This window comes from Teleopsis dalmanni, chromosome 2, assembly GCF_002237135.1.
Source record: "Teleopsis dalmanni isolate 2A chromosome 2, ASM223713v2, whole genome shotgun sequence".
In the NCBI taxonomy this organism is placed as follows: domain Eukaryota; kingdom Metazoa; phylum Arthropoda; class Insecta; order Diptera; family Diopsidae; genus Teleopsis; species Teleopsis dalmanni.
Genome location: NC_051847.1, coordinates 59,102,007 through 59,124,651, shown reverse-complemented (window position 1 = coordinate 59,124,651; position 22,645 = coordinate 59,102,007). Strand labels below are relative to the sequence as shown.

The window sequence follows — 22,645 nt, the reverse complement described above, 5'->3', positions numbered from 1 at the left end:
ATTTTTGAAACGCTGGTCAGCTAAATTTCAATAAATTAACTAAAATTTTTTGTCTTTTTTTTCTATTCGAACCCTTCTAATTTAAAAAAAAAATACGTTCTTTGTCATCATAAGAAGCGTAGCTTTCGGAAAAAATAATTAACATTATAAAATAATTTAATTTTTTGATGTGGATCGAAAGATAACACATTGATAAGGTTTTGATGCCCTACGTACTTAAATAGGGATTTCACTATATTAGGATTATAATATGAAGTCATATCATTTAAATCAAATTTTGGCATCTAAAAAAAGAGTACTTTAAAAAAATACATGAATTAATACGATTCGATAAAGTCACGAGGTGATTATATATTGACAGTGCACTTTAAGAATCGAACTTTTTTAATGAGAATGTTTTTTTTGATAACTTGTCTTAAGAATGTACCATTCAAAGTATTATCCATCGGAAGATTTTTCTATCTTTCTTCCATTTTATGAACTCCTTCTAAAATGACCAGTCATCTATTGAAGTCAGAAATAAATAGAGGTAATTTTAAATACCATGGATAGAAATGTATTATACTCCAAGGAGGTAATTTGGCATTGAATAAAATTGGTGATAGTCTGAAGAGACGAGGTTTAGGCTATACAGAGACAGAAGTGGAACTTTCTATTCTCTATTAACGCGATGGTTTTTAACATGTACAGCAGTATGTGGATTTGTGTTTTCCTGACGAAATAAAACGAATTCGTCTCTAGTTATATATTTGAGTCTTTTTTCAGTCAAAGCTCCGTTAAACCAAATCAATTGCTTTCTATATAGCTGTTTCGTAATATGTTCAACAGTTTTTAACAGCTCATAGTGGACGATAACATACTACATTTTTTCTATACATTTTTAATGTTTTTTCATTTTGATACAAAACTTTTTGTATAACATTATTTAAGACATAACATAGTCTTTGTCCGTCTTTCGGCATTCTTCGACGTCTTGCTTTGTAACGCACTCAAGTTTCCTGATTTTGGTTAAATCTTATTTAGGTTACCACTTGAAAATTTTTGATTTAGTCACAGCCAACGGTTTTATGAGTTTTTTTTGCACGTGAATCCGTGTTTTTCATTCATCAATTTAATTTAAATTTAATATATATTCTTTAACATATCACATTTTACAATTTTTTGATATATAAGATATAAGTCATGATAATTTATAATTTAGGTAGTTCTCCCTGAATTTGAAGGGGACAACAAATTCGAAGCAAGAGAGTTCGAATGAATTTGTCTTCGTTCTTCGTTCATCAGTTCTTTAATGTTTGAAATTAATTTTTGGTCTACCAAGTAAAAAATTTTTGATTGCCTGGCTTATTTTTTGATGACCTAATCACTACTTAGAAACCATTGAAACCACTCAATATATGTTCGTTACACTTTCGTCATCATAAACTTTTACTGGCAAATAATGGTTACCCATTATGTAGCAAAAAGGTAACCCATTAAAACTTCCCGCACGTCATGGTATATTTAGCCAATTTTTTTAACAAAAAATCAGTATGTTTTATGATATATTAAGACATAATAATCCTTATTACTGAACTTTACAGCTGTTAAGTGCAATTTCTCAATGAATTATATACAACTGAGGTATTCAGCACAGTTACACCTATCTTAGTTCAACAAATTCGAGTTTGTGAATAGGTAGTGGTTATGATAGGATATGATAGAATACTTGAAGTCTTAGCATTTCAGGTCGTTAGGTTATATTGTTCGATAGTTCTTGAGGCAAATATGTTTACGAATAATCTTTATGGTCCAAGTGGAGATACTGACATATCAATGTCGATTGTTCTTGAGGCAAATATGATTGCGAATAATCTTTTTGGTTCATCTAGAGAACTGACATGTAATTGTTGCTGTCGATGAATTAATTATGGCATCAAAACCGAAAAAGTAAAAGTCTGGTCTCATGCCTAAAAAGAACTTTATTGCTTAGAAAGAAGTAGGTATAATTTGACTTCTAATACCAAAGTATTATAGTTTTATTTAACTTATGGCAAGATTATTTAATTATAGTCTTTTGCAATTGTTTTCTAAGACTTTATCTGGACTTTTACATTACCGCTATAAGTTAATGACAATTGGAAGCAAAGGCTATAAAGGACATCTTACTGTTTTCATAAGAGGGTACTTCTTTAAGTGTTCAATACAGTTTATAAAGTTTTTCCCTCCTTAGTGATCATTATCACGATTGAACTGTTAACATTAAAGTATGAATTTTTTATTTTATGCTAAAATTATCTAATTCTTGAGGATCACTTTTTTTAATGTTGTTTAAAATGTCATCCACAAAATGAAGATTTGTCGTTATTGTCAAAAGTAATCAATATTAGTTATTGACTTGTCAACTAAAAACTATTTATGGAAAATTCGTAAAGATTTCTAACTCAAATCAATATATTCTTTTAATATTCAGTAATTTTTTTTCTTTCGCATAATCACATTTGCACGTAAAGTTCGTTTGGAAAAAATCTAATCTTGCCTGTTAGCTCCGATTTAGCAATCTTAAATAAAATGCAGACACGAAAAGTTGAACTTAAATTGAAGCAGATAAAAAGGTGCGACTATTTGATAAACTGTAATTTTGCAAAACTCAACTTTAATGTTAACGAAATATTCACACTTTAATTATTGGCTTTAAAGGTATTAGATACATCGGAGGTAATCAAGTGTCACAATCGAAGAAATATAAGTTTTGAGTTCAACGGGCAGCAACCTAACTGCACTGAGACAGACGTGGCAAGATACTTGTTTCGTGGAAAATTAATTTATTTTATTTATTGGCTTTATTATAAAATAATGTAAGTTCAATAGAAAATAAAATGTATCTAAAAAAATAAAAAATAAAAAATGATTAGAATATTTTAAACTGTGCTCTTATCAGATTTATTTTTTGTAGTTAATAAAATTGTATGCAAATCATTTTATTCAAACGGCAGCAATACGATTTTCTTCTAAAATTTTTACTACGAAATTCTTTAGATCTGAAGTAGGTGTGATATATACCCTCGAGTCGGTGTAGTTATGTCAGAGGAGTGTAAGGTGAGTACAGCCACAAATTTTGTAATTGACTTTCGTGATTTACAAGCGACATAACTCATATTCCACATTTGCCTTGTGGGAATTCTCGGACATTATAGACAATCCAATGCTAGACTCTTGAGTTGTAAGTAAGTAAGTTCGTAAGCAAGTAGGTAAGTAAGTAAGTAAGTAACAAGTGTTCGCTTTTTGCTCTCTGCTGGAGATGGCGTTATGCGATTTCTTACTACTTTTAATGGGTGTTGCTTGTTTTTATGCTAATTTATTCGGTTTGCTTGATAGTTTTATGATTGATTTGCTTATGAACAGAGCGTAAAAATTAATTATATAAGCAATTAAATATAAACAAAAAGACTGCCGAGAAATCTTACATTTCTTATGAAGGAAGGGCTTAGATTAGAAAAAAATTATTCAAATAAAGATGATCTTTTAACTTCTATTTCAAGTTAATTTTTATTTTAATATAATTTCATGCTAACAATAAAATACTTTTAGTGTCAATAACACGAAGTTACAAAATTATTATTAATGTTGATAATAAAATGCTTTAAGCAATTTCATAAGTATTTCATTGGATGTAATTAATTGTATTATAATCTCATAAGTATATATATATATATGTTATATATTTACTTAGCAAAACGGCGAAATATTGCTAATTGAGGTACATGGGAGTTATCTAATGGCCTGTCACTGCAATCAACCATTCATATTTTGAATAATATTTTAATTAAACATCATTACTTTAATTTTTTATAATTTTTTTTATGCATATTTTGTATTATTTTTCAGTAGCTTATATTTTTTGTTTTCTTCTAGAATCGAAGACTATAACAGTTATTATTAAAAAAAAACTCAACTAAAACTTCTTATCATCCCGCCTAGGGAGAATACTGTGTATTCAGCCAAGACTGAGTGATTCAAAGAAGAACGGAAAAGATATGGTTTCTTTTTGCTGATATATTGATTAATAATATTATGCTAAATGCTTTTCTCTCTTTACCCGTTACTGGCTCTTTGTGCAATAATAGATTAAATTTTATACTTTGGTTAATATTTTTAAATTAAGAAATACGATTTTATATTTTGGTTAATATTTTTATATTAAGAAATAAGAATTTCCCATTTTTTTCGGAACATTTTTCGGAACGAGGATAAAGACAAGCAGGATATGAAATGTATTTTACTCTTAATGACTTAATTATTTTTAATTTAATTTATTATTTAACAAGTTGAATTAATTTTATTTGAATAGAAAGTTATTTTATATGATATTCAAAATTTTTCTACTATATATTTTTTTAAATAATCTGTTATATATAAGAAATAATCGATATTTTCTTATACTTTAAATAAAAATATAAATCATATTTTGTTTTTTACTTACTTGTCCAATGTGTCTCTTCAGTTCATCAGTTTTTTGATCTCGCATTGGATTATCAAAACCACAAAGCCCAATTCTAAAATAGAATAATTTATAAATAGTAATGATTAGTAAAAACTAAAAATTTATATAAATTGTGTAACTAAATTAAAATTTAGTTAGTTTAATATGAAATTTAATGTTTAATTTAATACAAGAATGTACAATATTTAAAAGATTTTTATGAAATTTGTAAATACTATTTGTAAATACTAAATAATTATGACTTCTTCAGATAAGAGTTAGGAGCGGTTTTTGGTTTAAAATTCCCTTACAAATATTTTGGATCATTTTACTCTAGATATAAATAAATTTTTTTAGTTGTTAATTATTTTTATAAGAAATTTGAAAGAGTTTTTAAAAGCTTTTAATTAAATGAGGGTGTGTACGTCTATAATCACTATAATAACATTACGACTTTAATAATGAATAATCAATATGTACATTCTTTGAATAGAATAACATCAAAAACTTCAATTTCTATATATAGTGCTCTTCTCCCTAACATTAACCTCTCTGATATAGGCGTCCCACTTGCTACAGTTAAACTGGCAATCATACAAAAATACCTGAGCATAGCCAAGCAATACTGGGCTGATGAACCTCAATGTCAGATTTCTAGGTTGACTTGGCCGAACTTTGACAAGAAAAGAACCAGTCAGCTACTTCAACTAAGACGGAATCTGCTCAGCACTACGGTATCTGTGCTGACGGGACACTGCGTAATAGGAAGGCACGCTATGAGACTGGGTCTCTCCTTTAACGACTTTTGTCGAGGTTGTGGCTCTGAGGATGAGGAGGAGACTGTACTCCATCTCATGTGTCAGTGCCCTTCCCTAGCCAGCAGAAGATTAAAAATCCTTGGATCTCCTTTTCTAACTGACCTGACTGAGTTGTCATCCTGTAATGTTAGGGACCTAGCCAAGTTCATAGAACTGTCAGGTTGGTTTTCCTTTACCTAATAGGGGAGTCGTTACCTTTCTTCGGCGTTAAATGTATACTGATTAAAATCTATATACAAATAACGTAACTCCTGTGGTACCACAATGGGCCTTTATTTGTGCTTAAGTGGGCTTTTTGGGATACAAGGCCGCCACTCCAACCTATACCTATACCTATATATAGTTAATGTAATTTGTTGTTTGATGTTTATGTAATTTTTTGAGACTAGTTTCTGGTTGACCTAAAAGGTGTTTATTAGTTTGGAAATACATTATTTTTTTTAATAGATACTTGGTTCTCTATTCTCAATTTTTCATATGTACTTTTATTGATAGAATTATGATTTCGACATTAACGTCATCAATCAGTTAGCTCTATCAATTAATTAATCAATTTGTATTGTATGTAAAGACATATAGTTTTTTAAACTTCACCTTCTTGTAATACGGATTTAATTTTTAACAGGATATGTGTACAAGAACACATATTAAATAAATTACTATAAATTACTATATGATTTTGACAGCTAAAAGAGGGGATGGTGTTTTCTTTTTGAATATACTGTATATCTATCGATATGAAGGGTATCTCCTGACTTATTAAAAAGTATTATTTATATTGCATATTGAAGATATGTTTTTTTAAATAATTCCTAAACTTTAAAAAAATGAAATTATTAAAAAATTCAACTAATTGATTTAAGTATAAATTAATCCATTTAATTTATTATTGTGCGCTACCATATTTAAATTAGAAAAATTTTTAATGAATTGAATAAAATACATTATAAAAATGATATTCCAAAAAAAAAGATACTTGATTTTAACCGGTTGTCAATGTTATCAGAGTATTGACTGCAGTTCGAGTAAGTACTGTGAGAATTAATACATAAGTATTGCTTTCGAGACAAGTTTTTTTAAATCGTCGAATCGTCTAGCAATCGTAATTTCAGCATCAATATAAAATCCTTGATATGGGAATATAAATACAGTTTCAAATATTCTTGATATGTAAAAATGTGAATATTAATGACATATTTAAAGCATATATTTTTAAACAACACTATTACATAATTAAATACTAAAATATATAATACATATATATATACATAAGAATGAAATCATATATCGCTACAGATTTACGAAAAAAACATTCACTTTCCTTATTAAAATTTATGAATGTTGAAACATGATATAGGCGAGCTTTTAAATGCTATTTTGTAGCACTTGGATAGTGCTACAGTAAAGATAGTAGTATCTATATTAATCTAGGCCACACTAATAAAATTGGTCAACTGACATATGCAAAGAATATTTTAATAACAATCGAAGAATTTTAGCTCAAATTTATTAGATCCTTTTTTGAAGTGAATCGATTTTATAATGTAAAATTATTTTATTATTTTATTATATAAAATAAAATTATTTTTTTAATTATTATATAAAATGATTTTTGTGTTTTTAATTTTAAAATGAACGTCAAAGATTTTATTTTGTATACAATATAAATTATAATATAAAATTCATATGAAACATTTGTATATATACACTCATATTGTTGTAATATATGATATGTACATATGTATGCAATAATATGCCCAAGTATTTCATGTCATTACCTCTTTAACCAATTAACCAATTTCAAACAAAGTTTTTATGACTTAAGAATATCAATTATCTCAAAAAATACAATTTTAGTCATTTTCGACGACTTTTAACATCAATTAAACAAATTATAAATACAATTATAAAAAGTTTAGAGTTCAATAAAATTTAATTTATATGGAGTAAAATTATAAAAGGAAATCGAAGTATTAACATACAAGTACAACAATTTATAAAAGGAGATAAATAGATTGTTCCTTCTTGACGCATATAATAGGTTAATCAAGAGTGGTGGAGATTTCCAGTCCAGTAGCTGGCATGTGTTCAACTTCGAAGTGATTCGACTGAAGTTCTTAGATTTCCCTAAAGATTAATTACTGTATCTCCTTAGTTTTCACTTTTTTTCCTACTTGTACGAAGTAGAATTGACTGCGATAAGCCTAACTGAAATTATATATTTGGTTGAGGGTATCTAAATCCGTAATAAATATATGATTTATTATACTTGGCAATACAAATTTGTATTATTAAATTTGAAATATTATTATTTTTGAAACCAAATTCAATTGTTCCAAAAAAGTCTTTCAATTAAATTAAAAATTTTATGGCACAAATTTAAAATTGAAACTAAAACTCTTTCAAAATGTTTTTAATTAAAATGAGTTCAAATAAAAATTAAAATAAATCAGATTTAACAAAGCCAACAAACCTTGAACGAGCAAATTTCTTGAAAATTTATTTTTGAGCAAAAAATTGAAAGAAACTCATTTTCAACATAAATTTTGACACACATTTTCGACAAGAGGCAGACAGCAAATGTGCCACATTCGACCAATAAATTAAAAAAGTTCCATAAAAAATCAACGTTAAGAACCTTAAAATCTACGGTAAATGAGTTTATTGTTTGCTGATGTAAAAAAGTACTTTAAAAGTGAACAGCAATTGCCGCAACGGTAGCAGCAACAACAGCAACAACAACAGCAACAACGGCAGCGACAACGACAGCAACGAAGCATTGCCATTGCTGAGCATAATTACCAAAATTTACATATTTTGAGCTGCAGAACAGACAATTAAACGTCACGTAAAGAAGGGGATTAGCTTGTTAGTGCGTTTCTTGTCTATAGTTTGTATCTTTTAAGGTTTGTGGGTTCTTGTGCTAAAAGACAATTTCCGACCTTAATGCATACTTTTTCGGTTTCGGTTTTCAATTGTAGTTTTGTGATTTATGTTTATTTTTGTGATTTTTATTGCTGGATGTTATCTAACTGGCTTTAATCTGGTAATAAAAATCAAGTTGAATCGACAGGCTCTTGATTTGGCCTTACGCTGATAGTGAAGACTTGTAATAAGACTTCTTAAAAAATATTAAATAGGAGCTTGCACTTAACTGAATAAAAAAAATAAGAGTGGTATACATTCAAAGAGATTTTACTAAAAAAAAATTACATTTTGCAAAAAATTTAATTAATAATTAAATCTCGTAAAATCGTATAGTTGGTATAATCTACCTTAGCGTATGTTGAAGTCCTAAAAGAGTAGGGTGTTATAGAAATAATAGAACGATTGTGAGTTATAGATGGTGGAAAATTTTTTAAAAGAGGTGAGTGAAGGATGTGTTTGCTTGTAAAAGAAAAAAAAGTTAAAAGACTTAAAAGTTTGTATTTTTGAAGTTTGTAGTCTTAGAATAGCAATCGCCAGAGAGTTAATTTAAATTTGCTATGAATCCCTCTATGTATATTAATAAGTATATAAGGCCATTCTACCTCCATTGTCACCTTATATTCCCTAAAGATGATGCAACAAAAGGGTTTTCCCGTAATGCATTTTTTAAAATAAAATAAAAAAGTAAATAAATAAAATAAGTTTAAATCTGTAGAAGATATAGAAGGTACCATCCTCCTCTGCAGCGATTGTTATTAAAATAACTAATCATATTTTTTTAAACTGGGCCAAAGCTTAAAAGGTTGGTATCTATCAAAAATATTCCATCAAAAATCCGTTTTTTACGATGATGATAATCTGTGTACTATAGAACAAAAATTTTTATCTATGAGTAAATTAAAGAATTCTTAATTGGAACCTTTTGTTGTATTGCAAACTAATGTCAGTATATGATTTTCCCTTAAAACTGGCTTATGATGCATTCAATAACTGGTTTATATAACCAATGAAACAAAGGAAGGTTTTTACAACTTTCCTAGTCTTTTTACTTTTGTTTATTAAATCATAATACAAATCACTTAGTTATATTACAAATTGATGATAGAGTAAGATGTACACTAAATATTAGCTTTCATTGCATTTTTTAGAATTTATTCATATTGTTGAAATATTTGACAAACTGAGTCAAAGTCTTCATACTTTTGTTGCTTGTTTTAGCATATCTATATCATAGTTAGTTAAAGTGGAGGGAGGAACGAATCCTCCTCAATTACTTTATAAAGTCGTTTTGAATTCACAGTTCCTCGTAATAGTGGGTAGAAGATGGTTGAACTAGAATCAGCCAGAAGCATTTATAAAGTTGAGAGTCTGACCAATGCTAATACTGGAGATATCACTGAGTTTGTTAGAGAAGGGGGCGCCTCTAAAAACCTAACCTTAGTTCTTTCCAGGTTGTGAACATAGACACAACAGGCGTTCTAGTGTGCTTTTTTCGAGAGTCGGCAGACATGCGTTGCAGGTGATATTATAGAGTAGCTCCATGCCGTCCTATGGTCCAGTGCTCTGTAAGGATAGATATTATCCTAGATACCTCTGATTTGCTTCTATGTATCAAGTCTGAGGATCAGCATTAGGAATAGATTATATATTACCAAATAATGATGGGTACTTGGAAGTACTCGAAACTATTCTATTCGTCAAGAAATTCAATTAATTATATATAAAAATTTTATTGTTACAATTTATTTTTGTTAAAACTTTTTTATTTTAAAATAGTTTCGTCGTCATATCTGATTTTTATGTTTTATACTAGCATCAAATTGTAGAAACTTTTTTATATGGTGTTTTATGTAGATTTTTTGTGCGATTTGCATATTAGTACTAAGCTTAAAACAAAATTATAATATAAATTTTTTTAGTTAATTTCTTCTGTGTCTGAGTCCTTTATGCTTTGTGCTGGGATCAGGATACAATAGTCATTAGCTTGCAAGAAAAATGTTCGCTTGCTGAATTCTAACCCAGTATCTACACTGCAGTGCCAAAATCTGACCAGTGTAAACACTGGGCTCAAAATTTTTTTACTGCAGTCGGAAAGGAATTATGTGCTTAAAACAAGGTTTGAAATTGATTTTTTGACTGCATATGAGATATGTTGTTAAAGATATCTCAGTCAAAAAAACTTTTAATTCTAGCTGAATGAAAGATAGATAACATATTCTAGTGGGTTGCTGTATTTTGAAATTATAACATTTATTAAACTTTATTGGATTTTAAACTTTAAATCTTTTTGAAAGGTTTTGACTGTCCAGTAATATTGTTATTATTTTATTTTTTATTTTGTTATTATATTAGCCACATTCAATATCTAAGATATCAGTATATGCACCGATTTGTACATGAAACAAAATCAACTTTTACTTTTGTTAAACAAAAAGCAAAAAATAAAAACAAAAAAAAAATAATTTAACAAAAAAAAAATTTTAAAATGCAAAAAAGTCAACCAAGCATAAAGTTGGCAAGAAATCCAACGACTGCATAACACGGTTGTGCACAACTTGTACCGGAGAGGACGGCTTGTTTGTTAAGCGAGTGGATTGATTGCAAGGTCGTCCACTGTTAAATGGGCGCGAGTGGAGCAACACACTAGCACCAGCAACAGCAACAGCAATAGCACCAGCCAACAACTGCAACAAAAACACCAACTTACAGCAGCAATTTTAATATCAATGCGAGCACAGCAACAGCTTTTCAACCATTCCAGTCAGAGAAAAAAATTAAATAAAGTAGAAAATTAAAGTTGTCTTGGCGCGCCTAAATGAATTTTGTTTAAACTATTATTAACCAAAAATTTAAAGCTAAAAGTCACAACAAATAAAATAAATTATTTTTTATTAAATAACAAAAAAAAATTCAAAAGAAAAAGAAATAAATTTTAAACAATATAAAAAATCGCTTGCATTTGTTAAAAATATTTTTTCTGTTGAATATAAAATATCTTAAGCATTTATGTGGTTTCACTAGTAACTCCAAGAGCATAGATATCGCTGCATTAAAAACATATTTATTTACAGATATGTAATACTGATATGTACATACAATTGTACGTATATACGTATACTTTTTGACACAAATGTATAACTGATGTTATGAATGGTAGCTTGTAGCTAAATTGTGTTGATTTGTTGATGGCTTCAACTTTTGCAGATTCATTTTCATTTCTACCTAACAGAGTTCAAGCTCATCACTTTAAGCTGGAATTATACATATGTGTGAGAAGGTGGAAGAAATACTGCTTAAATATTTGCATTTAAAGCCGAAAAATGTTTACTCAAATACCAATTTAATTATATTTACTAAAAGAGCTTTATAGCTAGTTAATCTTTATTTACCATAGCTTAAAGTCAACAACAGTCTTTATTATAACAACAGAATGTAATTAAAACATAAATACTAATTTTGCATATTTTAGAGAATTTTTATAAATTGAAACAAGAAATTTAATAGCGCTTTTAACACCATAAAAATATATTTAGATTTAAATTTGATCGTTATCGAGACTATAGCATTAGAATTGGTATCAATTGTTGTTCCTTAGCGTACCATTCTACGGTAGATCAGTGCTTGGTTAATTAGTTCTCTACTTCGAGCATCATCTGCCACCACTGTTCTTCAATTTTTATATTAGGCAAATACTTCTACTGTCTAGAACTGAAAGTCATTTTCATTTAATACTTAACAGAATTTTGGTAAAATATGAAGTATAAATTATTAGTAGATCTGTTTAGGTAAAAGATGCATAGAAGCTAGTAACGTATGTCTTTCAATAAAAATAAAAAATTGGTTAAACTAATTCCTGTTAGTAACTTTTACAAAGTTAGTCCGTAAAATGTCTACGATTCACTAGTTTACTTGGAAATCTTGCATGGAAAACTGAATAAATGGGGTAGAACTTAAGTAAAATTACCGAATATGTCGAAAGTGATCAGTTTTAATACCCTGTATCTCAAAAACTAAGCAAAATAGTTAGAAATTTGTACTGCCTATTCTTATACAATTAATAGATATTTTAAAATTGGTAAAATTTTAAATACTTAAGCTCGATTGAATTCAAACTAAAACTGTTCAGTTTAAAAGCGCATTATTCAATTTAAATTTTTACTTAAATGTTCTCCGTCTCTTGTTTTTACCTTAAGTATTAAATAATAAAATTATCAATCTATTAAAAGAAGAAATATTTTTCGAGTTGTCTCAATGTATTTTATATTTATAACAAATTATTAATTACAATTCTCCTATAGTTTAGTTTTTATAATAATAAAGTTCGACATTAGTGTAACGTAAAATTAAAATTGATTTTAATGTTTGATGATGATTCTACGGTTTAACGTATGTGGTTCGCATTTAGGTACTATGGGTACTTTCAAATTTTTGAAGTGAAAGGCGGTTCAAAATACTCTTTGAAAAATAAAGTTATTTCACAATATTTAAAGTATGTAACTATTAAGTGGAACTGTTCCTACTATATGGTCTTCTCTCAAAAATTCCCTTATTATATTAACGGATTGCAATTAAAAAAAAAAGTAAAAAAATTGATTCAAGTATGTGAAGTGATTTTGTATTTAATTCTTATTGCTCTTATAAAATAACGTTTTCAGTTTTGACAAAAGATTGACGGACTTCAAATTCTATTTCAGCAAATAAGAAATTAGATTAGTGATCTTTAAATTTAATGCAAACAGCTAAAACTAATGAATGAATATAGTAGCATAATGGGTTATGTACTGAACTTTAAGAAATCAATAAAAACACGAATTTAGTGTTTTGATTAATATCTTTGAAGAGTGAATGGCAATTAAAATAAAAATTAGATTAATTTGAAAGATTAGGCCTATTATAGAAAAATGAAAGTGTTTTTGTTTGTTGTTATTTCTTTCCAGATATCAGTAATTTAATTAAAGGTGATATGTATCGTTGTAGTTTTTATGTAAAATATGACAGTGTGTAAATTATCACCAACATACTAAAGTAGATATACAAAAATAGAAGAATATGTTATAATTTCTTTCCAAATAATCATTAATTTAATTAAAAGTGATATACATGCTTGAAGTTTTGATGACAGTGTAAAAATTATCACCGATATACAAAAATAGGTTTACAAAAATAGTAGAATATGTTTGTAAAAGGGTTACTATATTGTTCTGGTTCTACAAATATATTATGCTTTTGTGAAATAGTATGAGTGGTATAAGAAGCTAATTTTATTTTTACTTTTTTTTTCTTTATATTTATTTTTATATATTTATATTTATTTCTTTATTATAATATTTTATTATTAATTTATTTTTTATAGAAAATCAGTTTATGTATCTAACTAAAAATTATAATTAGGTAATTCTTATATACACTACTTAGTTATTATATACTTTACCGATTTATTATTCCCGTTGATAAGAGTCAAATTTAATAAACTTAAGAACAATAAAGTTATAGCTAAGTCTTCACGTAACTTTTTCGTAGCGATATATTAATTTTTTTTCTTTTTTAATACTTATACATTTATTTATTGTATCTTCTGTTAAAAAGAGACTAACAATAAGCTTTAAAATTTTTTCTTTTTAAGATATTAAATTACTATCTATAATAGTAATATCTATTATAAAAGATATCAGATGCAATAGATATTAAATCAATAGATTGTCTAACTCAAAATATAATTACATAAAGATTTTAAAAGATCTGTTTTTATTTACAATTTCTGTGTAACTTTAATAGCAGCTTACGTCTTTAACTCTTTGAATATGACATCAAATATAAAAATAAGTAATTAAACATGACAATAATATATATAAATATATAAAGCTTTTGCACTTAATTTGTTTCATCATTGAGAAGAATTCGATAAAATTTCTTAGAATGGGGATATATTTCTTTGCAAATTATAGTTAAAAACTCATGATAAGATGCAGAAATGTGATTTTAAGTTAATATTTATAATTCTCATTTGATTTAAACTATGTTTTCATTAAATTTCATTTATCATGAATCACGTGCTTGCATATTTTTTAAAGTTTAATGTATTAATTTATTGTAGATTGGTTTTGAATTTGAATAGCTTTATATTATTTTGATATTTGGTAATTATTCAAATATTCCATTAAAATGAAATTAGCATATTGTCATGTAAAGGAGTACTTTTTATGTGTATAGCAATAATAAATGGCTTTAAAATAATGTTAGATTAAATTTTCTAAGATTAAAGTCACGGTTGCCATTTGAAAATTTTTTCCTGTGCCAAAATTGGTTTAAAAAGGTACCATTTCTGTAAAAAAAGGTCCAAAATTTTTCTATTGTATTTTTATAAGAAAATACAATTTATATAAAATGTATAAAAAGTATAAAACAATACAAGTTATATTGTATATTGTAACAATAAAGTTGGGTCGCCGAAAATGTACCATTTTTTGAACATGAGTACCAGAGTACCAAACGGAAAAAAAAGTACCAATTTTGGTACTAAAGTACCGTAAGTGGCAACCGTGATTAAAGTCCTGAATTTTATTAATATACATACAACTTTACCATTGTATACTTATAAACACATTATTTTTGTAATATATTAAACTAGGAATATCGCAATAGTTGTTTCTTATATTTATAACAATAAAGTAAAATAAAATATATGTTGATATTTTAAATTATGGATAGAAGAAATTGATGAACTATTATGAATTAAAAATAATTATATAAATATTTATATGAATAATATGTATTTACTATCTCAGTTATAGCTTTAACACAACTAATTTGGTAATTGTGTTAAGATTTATATAGAAAAACAAAATAGAAAATATTGCTTTACAGTTTCGTGAGCTCAATGCTAAACACAAATGCTTTAAAGCATAGATATAGCATAGAGCATCCGCTTTAGAAGATTAGAGCATTTAAGTAATACTAAACACACTTATTAGTATTTGAAGTATAATTTAAATGATCAAAACTATTTTAGCGACATAAATAGCTATTTTGCTATACCACACTTAAGCCAGAATTCATTATCGCTCTATGGGATGGTGTTCAATTCTTTTTGAAATCGGTTGGCTTCACTGTGGTAAAGGTATATTATCACCGACTGACTGCTACGTTTTTGTGCAGATCGGTGTTAACTAGTAGTCTTATTATAGGAAAGTCTGCAATATAGGCGTGAACATTCATACTGGAGAGTACTGCTTTACTTCATTATTCTCACTATTAATTGCCAAATTTCCTCGAATTTTTATTTAAGAAGTATCTTTTTTTATATAATGTGGTTTACTTTTTTATTTCAGAAATTTAAATATCCAGATATAAAATGTAAAAGAAATACGAGCAAGCTATTGTCTTATAGACATATAAGAGCCTAAGTTTTTTCTCAGATAAAAAATAAAACTAATGTCCTTTATGGAGTGTGAACTAATTAAATAAATATTTAAATTAATTTTCAATGGTTTTGTAATATATTAAAATTACTTTATTTATTCTTAACTAAAAAGTTTTCTTTATGTTTGTTATTTTATTGTGTATTTTTATTTTTTGTTACTCTATTCACTAATTGTACTGTCATACTGTTTACAAGGTAATTATGCAACTAATTGTGCAATTACCGCTAATTGTGAAGTCTAAACAAAACATCTTTATCAAAATAATATTTGTTTATTTCCTCTATTATTAAATTTCAGTTATATATAAATTTCCAAAGTTACAGTTTTACTCAAAATATTTTCAACTGTATTATTAATAAAATTATGTTCGATTTTGGTTTTGTTCCGATTTTTGGATTTTGTTTCTGAATTATAACAGTTTGACTTTTCAAGTTTTTAACATTTCAAATAATATTATTAATAAAGAAAAGATATCGGATTTCACATTACCAATGTAAAGTCATAAGAAAGCCAAAGATTTTTAAACACCTATTTAGTAGGTTTTAAAAAAAAATTTTTTTTAATTTAAAAAATAAGAAATTTTTGAAATATATTCTTTAGATTAAATGACGAAAATTTTTATGATTATTGTACAATCAAAATCAAATTAATATATATCATATTACGATAATATATATTTTTAGTAATCTGAGATCAATTTTCAATGAAGAAGCTTAAATAATTAGAAATCTTGGTCAATGACCAAATATAATATACTAATAAATTACTTAAGTAAATCGAATTAAATTATTCATTAATTTACAAACTCATATATATTAGTAAATTAAATTTTTAAAATTTACAATAAAACCAAAAAAAAAAATCAAAGCATTGAAATTAGTTGCTATCAGTGTTAAATCAACAAAAAATAAAATTTTATAATGAAAATCGAATTTTATTGTTCGAAAAATTAAGTGAATCTTTATTTTTTAAATGAAATGAAAAAAAAAAAAATATTTTAACAAAATATGCAAGACTTAACTAGCAATCATCTTCGACCTAAACAAATAATAATGTTTTTATTACCAATAAAAAACAGTGAGATACAGAGATACTCGCGCCTTTTTGAGATATCTTAACGAGGGTCTGATGAATTGCCTCAGTTCAACTGCGGTTGAAAACTAATGATTTCTGTAAGTTACCTGTTCAAATGAGTAGAGTTTAAAATTTAATATAAAAATGTTTTAAAAAGAGTTCACCTTGTGGCGTCTTGACTACAAACTCTTTAAATTAATTTTAAAACTTATTTGTGGTGTATTGTAAACAAAGTGTGAAACTACTTTGTAGATATTTTTTTTAAAATAATATTGTGTTTTTTTTTGTTATTTGACTTAATGTGCCAACAATTAAATAATTTTCGTAGAAGTATAAAAATTAATTTATTTTCAAAATTATCGAATATTGTAGATTTATAACTTAGTGCCCCCATAAAACATAGACAACATTTGGTTTATGGATATGTATTTCAAAGAAGCATTAAAACATATCATAAACATATTATTTTTATAAAGCACAGAATAATAAAATAACTATTAAGTAATAAATTAATAAAGTCGTATGATTGCTGTCGAAAATATCTATCAATGGAATTGACTCAGTGTGGCAAATGAGTACGAAAGTCAAATGGTAATAAAACATAATTTAGTGTAATTTAATTAATTTTAATAATAAAAAATTATATACAAATAAAACAAAAACAAAGAGGAAAATTTTAGCTTCTAGATTTTTGAATTTTGCGATTCTTGACTAGTTTTAAAGCAGGAAATTAAAATCTGACACAGAATTTGTTTACAGTTTTATTTAAGGTCATATACTATTAGTAGAAATCTGAGTTAAGAGACAAGCTTGGGCGTAGGCAACAAGGACATATGGGGGTTGTAGGCCCACATAAAAGTGTCTCTTAAGTAATTTTTATTAATATTTTATAATGAAAGCTGGGCCCATGGAGAAATGACCCTCCTACAAAATATGTTGGATCGATGGCAAAGATATGGACATGTGCATTTGCAGATAGTCGTTGGAAGCAATTGTCATCAAATTCTTATTTTATTAACTGTTTATTTATAATATTATATATAATATATAATATTATCTATAAATATTGTGTGGAGGTTCAGTGCATTTATTTTGAATTGTCTTTTATTTTTATTTCTGCTCATCATATTCAATAAAGAAAATTTCTTCAAATGTGGATACCCTAACCTGCTTACTAACTATGCACATTAAGAAAAGCCACACTGTATTTGTCAATAAAAGTTAAATTTCAGAGCTTCAAAGTATCTATTTTGAATAATCTTCCTTTTTATTTCTGCTCGTTGCTTTCCATATAGAAAATTTCTTCAAATGTGGATCCCCTAACCTGCTTTTAGCTATGCCCATGAGGAAAACACACATTGTATCTGTTAAATATAGTTAATTCAAATATATAAGACTAATTTATTGATTGTAATTATTGATGATATCAAATAATAACATGTTTAATTAAGATAATGATTTAATATCATATTTTCAAAGATGAAAAATTTAATAGAAATATGATATAAAAAAATAAATCAAGAATTTTATATCAAAATTAATAGATAAACAACACATATATAATATATATGAATATATATTCAAGAAAATTAAATTTAATATAAACATTGTTGTATAGTTGTTGCTAAGGTCGTTTATTTAATACATATTAAAATTAGAATTAAAATACATATATATGTGAATATTTAACACAAATTAATAAATGTAATTTTTTATCATTTTTATGTTTTAAATAAACTCGTTGAGAATCAAAAAAGTTATTATAAATTCTTCGTAATAACAATTAATTATTAATATAGTAACTAAATCACAACATACTATAATATAATATAGTCAATAATATTAAGCTAACATTAATATAATGTTATTATACTATTAATTAAGGAAGTAAAAAAATAGTAATATCTTCTTCAATATCTTAATGACTTATAGTTTATTAAACTAACAAAGACCACCTACTTTAAAATAATATATTTAAATTATTCAAATCCAACTTTAATCTAAGTAACTCAAATTTACATTTGCGTGTTCTTTACTTTATCTCTGCATTGAAATTCTTAACTATTGCTTTAATGTTTATGCAACAATTGCTAATAATCGCCTAACGACACCTCACCCAAAATATATATGAGAAACCGTTTGCACGCAACTGCAACTTTAATCAGATATCTAGTCAATGCGATGTAATTTAATTAGTATTCAACATTTAGTATCTTAACCTCAACCTCAAACTAAACAAAAGACATGAAATGCAGTCACAACACAAATTACATTATAAACAAACATCAGAGATAATATAGGGATGCTGTTTGTTTTTGCCTATGCAATTGCCACTGCAGTTGCAGTTGCAGTTGCATTTGCAATATTAAAATGCGTTGGCCTGAAAGACTTGCAATAATATTTTTTATTTATTTATTCACACTTCGACATGCAAACCTTTTAATATTCAAATCGAACTTTGGGCTTAAGAGCTTCAACGCTGAGATCGCACCTTGGCCTACGCAACTGCATTTAAGATACGAACGCTTACATATCTTATTGTTATTCGGTTATGCACTTTAGTGCCAAAGCTGCATTAATTAATTAAAAAAGTTAACATGTTTTCCTGTTGTCTATTAATTCATTTTTAAATGAATTAAATATAAAATAAATACTTTTAATGATTTCGAATCCTTATTGTCCTTACGTGTTGACAAACTGGGAAACAGCAAAGTGTTTGTGTCTTTAATTTATGGTTTATAGACCTCACACCAATCTTCAGATACATGCAAATGTCATGTTGATTTAATACGTGATCAAATAGTTAAATCTTTTTCCCTTGTAGACTTAATTGAACATAAAAATATAATTAATGATGATAACAATGCGTGAGAAATAACAATCAGTAAGATTTAAGTAGAGGAAACATATAATTTTATTTATGGGTACCAGTAATTGTCTAGTACTCGTAATTCAAGAAATATTTTTAGTTGAATGTAGACTAATTGCGATACATACTATTATATTATATTATTGACATTACAATTTTTACTCATGACAATTTTTTCAATAGATATTTAAAAAATTTTTTGATAGTATACTGACATAGGCGAGTATAACTACAGTCATAAAAAGGTAATATATAATTGAATGGTGTGTAACATTCCACACCCAGTATTGGCAGAGAACATCCGCAGTGTAATAAATTTAATTGCTTACAGCAGATATCTAGTAGATGGATCATACAATGATCACGTGTATCGGAGAATTAACTGGAAAAAGTATTTAGAAACTTTAAGATTCAGGTTGGTCTATAAACTAATTAGTACTAATAGTCTATTTTACTAAATAAAAACTATTGTACTAAATAAGCTAAAAGAATAGTATTGAAAGGCGAAGGAAACACACGAAGTTGAAGCATCCTCCCATTTACTTTAGATAACAGCACAATCGAGGATGTTTGCAATTTCAATTACCTAAACTACACCATGAATGTCAATGACAAATCTGCAGAGTATATAGATGTTTAAGTTAGCAAAGCGAGAAAAGCTTTCGGTCGATTAAAAAAATTGTAGTGTTCGTATCAAATATCAACAAAACTAAAAAACTATTTATCACGTATCAAATCGGTCATGCTCTGTGGTTGCGAAAGTTGGGGAATCAACACCAATAAAATAAAATAACTTCAAACTTTCAAACCCCAGTGATATATCAAAAGCCGCATTAGAGTGGAATCCAACGGGTAAACAAAAAACTGATAGATCACGTAAAAGGTGGAGAAGGTCGGTGTTAGCAGAGCTTGAGTTTACAGAACTAAACTGTTAACAATTAAAAATACTGTCTTTAAATACTATTTATAAACAGAATAAGATATCGTAATCGGATTAAAATGTTACACTTCCAAGTGGAGTGAATAAAGGGGAAAATATTTTGTAAACACACATATAAACATCTGTATAATATGTATATATATGTATAATAACATATGATATATTATATGTAATTATTTAATTATATTGATATGTATTATTGTATAAAAATAGATCAAATGTGAAGAAATTTTCAAATTTAAAATAATTTTAATTTTTAATGAAGTTAATTTTTGGGCTTGTCACAGAACTCTGTTGTATATCGCCAAATATCCATTAGGATATGAAAATTTCCTCATGAAATTCTTAAATAAAAATTACATAAAAGCTAAAAATAATTTTTGTGTTTAGATGATTAGAGTATTAATCCTTAATTAATCTTATGAATTAAGAAAATAAATGAGATTTTAATGAATATAAATATGTGTCAAACAATTGCATTGATAGTGCTCTTATACAAACGAATCCATATAAGAAATATTAACAAATATTGACATAAATGGAAATTATATTAAAATTTGTTTCTTTACAATAATAAGCTTTAATGTAACATTTAGTACAATAGTAATAATTTATCTATTGCATAAATGTTTTATAACACGAACTTTAAAATCTGGGTTTGTCATTTAAGTTTGAAATTAATTTGAAATCGATTACATCTAAACAAAATTGGCGCCAGGTTACCATTAAAGTTATAATTTCTGCGTATTGTTACAGTTAAGGCTTTTTGTCTTTTTATTATAGATAAATAATTTCAACAATTGTGTTAAAAAAAAAACTTAATAAAAAAATAGTAATAAATGTTACATTTAAATGTCCGTAGGCGTTGCTGATATTTTGCCAACCATAAATCTCGTAAAGGTTTAGCTAAAGCTTTAGACTCAAGCCAAATGACTTAAATGACATTAATTTAAAAAAAAGAAATAAATTAAATGTAATCAAAATGCTATAAAACTAATGCTTTTTGGATTATCGTAAAGGCTAGTCAAGGTTATACAAAGTCCGCAAATTATGCTTAAGAGCGGGATTATTATCAATTATGCAGAAAATTATCTTGGCGACATAACACCATGAGTGGTTAATTTTTTTCCTTTTTTTGCTAATATCCAAGCCCGTTTTTTGAGGTTTTTATTACTGACTGTTCAATTTATTTAATCCAAGAATGGTAATTGCCATTAAATAATTATATACCGCACGTGTTATTCTCTATTGTTTATAAGATTTAGATTACAATTTTTTTATTTCGCTTTAATATCTATTATATAAAATTTGGTAAATAATAAAAGTTTGAAATAAATCTTTTTTGGAAAATTTTAATAGATGTTGGTTGATATGCAGGTGTTATATTTAATTAAAAAAACTATATATAAAGAAAATACATTGGTAAAAAAATTAATTAAACTTAATGTCAATTAAAATGGTAGTATCTGTCACGATATTCGAAGAGGAGGATAGCCATTAAGCTGGTTCTTATTCTTCGAAAATTGGAGGAAGACCCTATCTGAGATGGAGTGACCATATTAAGGTTACACTTCCTGAACATACTTAAGAGCTTGTGCACGGAGTAGAGGTGTCTAATGTGAAATCCTAGAGAGTTAGGTTGAAATGTGGCATCGTGTTGTGGGCTCTACTTACTTAAATAAAAAACAGAACTAACAAAACTGGTTAAGAGAAAGACAGTGTCTGCGATGGAGTGAACAAATTGTGGTTATATTAACTACTCATATTTAAGAGCTTGTGCAAGGAGTATAATAGTCTAAAGTGAAATCCTAGAGTCAGGTTAAAATCTGGCATTGTGTTGTGGGGAGTACTTAAATAATTAAAAAACAGAATTAATAAACCTGGCGAAAGGAAAGACAGAATCTGCGGTGGAGTGACTAAATTGTGGTTACATTAACCACAAAGACTTAGGAGCATGTGTACGGAGTGGAGGTACTTGAAAGAACTGCTGGAAGAGTCAGATTGAAATATGGTTATGTGTTGGAATTATTTTAATTGGTATGCAATTTGAATATATAATAAGTAAATAATTAGTATATAATATTAGTATCTAATATTGCTTAAAAAAATTGACAATATTGGCCACAAAGTTAG

General features: G+C 26.8%; 1 protein-coding gene across 1 annotated transcript in view; it reads right to left on the bottom strand.

The window, feature by feature from the left end:
• The window catches only part of LOC119674656, a 39,847-nt gene that overhangs the window by 8,152 nt on the left and 9,050 nt on the right, over window positions 1–22,645 (bottom strand). The window contains exon 2 of the mRNA XM_038085804.1: window positions 4,463–4,535. Within this exon, the coding sequence (XP_037941732.1) occupies window positions 4,463–4,535 (73 nt within the window). The remainder of the gene's footprint in view (window positions 1–4,462; window positions 4,536–22,645) is intronic.